The 3,751-nt window shown below is 41.1% G+C and overlaps 1 protein-coding gene across 1 annotated transcript; it reads left to right on the forward strand.

Annotated features, from left to right (window-relative positions):
* The first annotated feature begins 2,985 nt into the window (after nt 1-2,985).
* Nucleotides 2,986-3,498, forward strand: LOC146000600 (uncharacterized). The gene has a single exon (XM_083138354.1). The coding sequence runs from the start codon at nt 2,986-2,988 to the stop codon at nt 3,496-3,498; it is 513 nt and encodes a 170-aa protein (XP_082994480.1).
* Nucleotides 3,499-3,751: the final 253 nt, after the last annotated feature.

Consider the following 3,751-nt stretch of genomic DNA (forward strand, 5'->3'; position numbering starts at 1 on the left):
TATGCACAGATATGCTAATGGGGATCGGACCAACAGTTAAAGTAGTATCCGAAGCACCATGTATCGAACCCGGAACCCTTTAGTTTTAAGGCAACGATGTTACCACTGCGCCAACAATGAGGCACCGAACATCAAATCGTGAAGATAGGTAGGTAGAAGTTTTATATTTATTCTCGTATATAGGACTACATGTATTTCACAATATGGGCCTCTTATTTATGCAAATAAGACTGAAATTCTTTCCTTATTGACGTAGTGTACATTTCCATATTTTATGTAGGAGGTATATATTTTTAATCACAATGTCACATCACTTCACCTTCCCCCACCGCAAATGAGTTTAAAAAATAAACATCCCCACCAGCAAACTTTTGTCCATTCGAACACTATGATATGGTGCGATAGCCCAGGTTTCTAGAGTGTGCGTCAAGTCTCCTGTATATGGCAATAGCCAATAGTAGCGCACTGCAGCGGTGCCATATCGAAATCTCACACGGAAAAGAGACAGAGTGGTTGAGCGAAACACCTTGTCACGGCAAGCACGGAACATTTGATATAACCTATAATAAACTTAATTGGAGAAAAGAATATACCTGATTATGCCAGAGGGACTGCCAGGAACTCCTCGTCACTCCAACAACTGCCGTCGTTGTCCTCATCGTCACTGACCACACTACTTTCGCCCTCTGTGTCACCGTTCTTCAAATGTATTATAATTGGGTCCAAAATTTTGTCCCGACCTATCTCCCTTACAAAATCGTTTTCCTGTAATTGTTGTGCATGTTTAACACAAGCGGCCCATGTTCTTGTATTACATTGTCAAGTTATTTGTTAACAAGAGTACATTATCTTCTTGGCAGTTGGAAATTCGCCACGATCGTAAAATTCAAAGATGGTTCTACGAACTACGTCTTTTTCAAAAGTCATCTAAGTTGGATGGTCTTTTCGGTACGTTAATGTGCTCTCTAGGTGATTGAAGCATGCCCCGATCCACATTGCTTTGCCCCCGAACATATGCAAGAAACAGTAGATTGATTCTCACCACACGCTTGAGATGTTAGAGCCTGGCACTTCTTACTGTCAATTTTACTTCTCTCTTCTTCACTCGATTATTTTTTTTTAAAAAAATGTACACCTAAAATCACCTATTGTGCCTGGATTCCTACAACACTGTATTTTTTCTCTCTTCTCTTGCTACCACTACCACTTGGTTTACTCAACGACATGCTGCACATACCCACTAAACACACGGAAAAAACGATGAGTGACGGAAAAAACGATGAGTGACGGAATCCTCTTCGTCAACTTCTTCTACCATCACTGGGCGTGCCCTGTTCCCTTCGCTAATCGGAAATTTTTCGGAATGCAACAGGAACGAAGGGAGAGCAAAAACGATACAATGCAAATACGTTATTAATAGCATTGCTTCTACAGAGGGAATGGTATAAGTTACAATCACGCTTGTTTTTCGTACATACTCGCAAATTAATTATCTTTCCATTTGTTGAACTACTGACACTTGAAATAATCTACTTATATCCGAGCGCCAGGTACACGATTTAGTAGCGAGGTGAAACAGGTTCTGAACTAGGCAACGCTGCATGTCTGTGATTTGCTGGTGCTGTTCAGCCGTTCAAGGCCATATGCAGGAGATTTGACGTGCACTCTAACCCAGTATACGCCACTGCCAGTGTCATAGAGAAGTATGCAAAAAGCACTCGGTCATGAAGGCCCTCAAAATTGAAATAATAATTGCAACAGAAAACCTTACTTTTAGAGTTTAGGCAGATTAACAATTCACGTCAACCAACAACAATTTCATCTGCATTGTGCGATATATGGTTCTGCCCTAACAATTGAACGTGCTCTTGCCATAATAGTTACACATTTCCGTTTTGCAACACACAACCTCGACTTGGCACGATATGTGCATTCCCTTGTCTGTGTTCTTAATTTTTTTTTATTTAGGATATATTACGTTGCCTCTTTGCATTTCGGTTAATCCGTGGCGATGAGGATGAATGAGCAACTGATGACATGAATGTGATGGGGCAAATGTAGAGATACATCCATGCCTTAATCATGGTTCGAACTTAAGACCTCTGGCTTCGAAGCATGTGTATCTTCTCATCTTTAGTCATCATTAATTTCAAGAGGTAGAAAACGATGATAGTCCAGCAAATTGTATAAATAAACACACAAAATATTTCTATATCTTAGTTATATGAAAATTGGGAAAAGACAGTTTTATTCGTTTGCTTTAACTTTTACAGTAAGACATTACACGTTACACGGAATGTGACATAGTGTGTGGTATTCTGCAAAAATAACGTTAATAAATTATGCGCGTCATTGATAAATATTTTGTGTGAACTGAACAATATTGTGATCTCTTGCCACTGAAGTTCCCGGATTCGAATCCCGTACTTTATCAGCATCGATCATCAGTTCCATCTAATCATCACTCACTCTCATTGTTGTGACTAGCCAAAAATAACAGAAAACTGACGCTAAATAACAAAAATACAAATACAACAGTGTATAAAGTCACAATTACCACATTTTGTATTTTCATTTGTTACCTTTTATATTAATTCACTTTTCTCTCATTTGCCTAATTGCAACCTTGAGCAAGATTTCATCCCATCATTCACTATGGTTCTGCATATGCAATTGACTGAGAAAGGATTACAGCCCTCCCCTGGAAAGTGACGATCATGAGAATATTACGTATTTCATGAATGCATTAAATTTCAATGGAGCTGCATGGAATTAATTATTATAAGATACACACACGAACATAGACCAACACAAAACACGGTTATTGTCAAACTACCTAGTCGTATCATAAATACTGACAGAAAGTTTGAGGCAGTGTGTACAACCGGTTTTCAAGGTCGCGGCCAACCTTCCTGTGCAAGAGGCTTTAGTGGGCCATTGTGAGTTGAGCTGTCACAGAGGAAGTGTGTTCGTAAAAGTGTAGCTATGGAGTGGGGCGATTACGAAAATCGTGTGGCAGTAATAGCGCTTCATACAGTGGGTCAAACAGCTCCCATGATATCCAGAACACTTAAAGAGTTGAATATGAGCAAATCTTTCGTGTATCGGACCATCAAGCGATTCACAGAGACTGGGACAGTTGATGATCACCCAAGGCAAGGCCGCCCACGCAGCGTACGAACCAAAAAGTTAGTGCAAGCAGAGGCAGCCCATATTCGGAGAAATCCTGAACGAAAGCAGGCAGTGCTTGCTCGTGAGCTGAACATTCCCAAAATGTCAGTGTCTCGTGTGTTAAGAAGTGACTTGGGGTTGAAGGCTTACCGGCGAAGTACAGGTCACTTCCTCAATGCACGTCTGAAAGAGCAGAGGGTGATAAAAGCAAAACGCCTCCTGCAGCGTTACGCCAACAATGGCCACAGGAAAATTCTTTTCACAGATGAAAAGATATTCAACATTGAGGAAACTTTCAATCGCCAAAATGACCGGGTGTATGCGTGAACATCACACGAAGCTCGGGAGAAAGCCCCGAAGATCCAGAGGGATCATCATCCGGCCTCAGTCATGGTTTGGTGGGGCGTGGCGTATGATGGCACAACCAAGCTGCATTTTTGTGAAAAAGGGGTGAAAACGTCAGCCAGAGTGTACGAAAATACTGTGTTGAACTCTGTTGTGAAGCCTTTGAGTGACACTTTGTTCAGGAACCAACATTGGACCTTCCAACAGGATTTCGCACCAGCCCATAAGGCACACT

This window comes from Lepisma saccharinum, chromosome 16 (genome assembly GCF_977018435.1).
Source record: "Lepisma saccharinum chromosome 16, izLepSacc3.1, whole genome shotgun sequence".
Classification (NCBI taxonomy): domain Eukaryota; kingdom Metazoa; phylum Arthropoda; class Insecta; order Zygentoma; family Lepismatidae; genus Lepisma; species Lepisma saccharinum.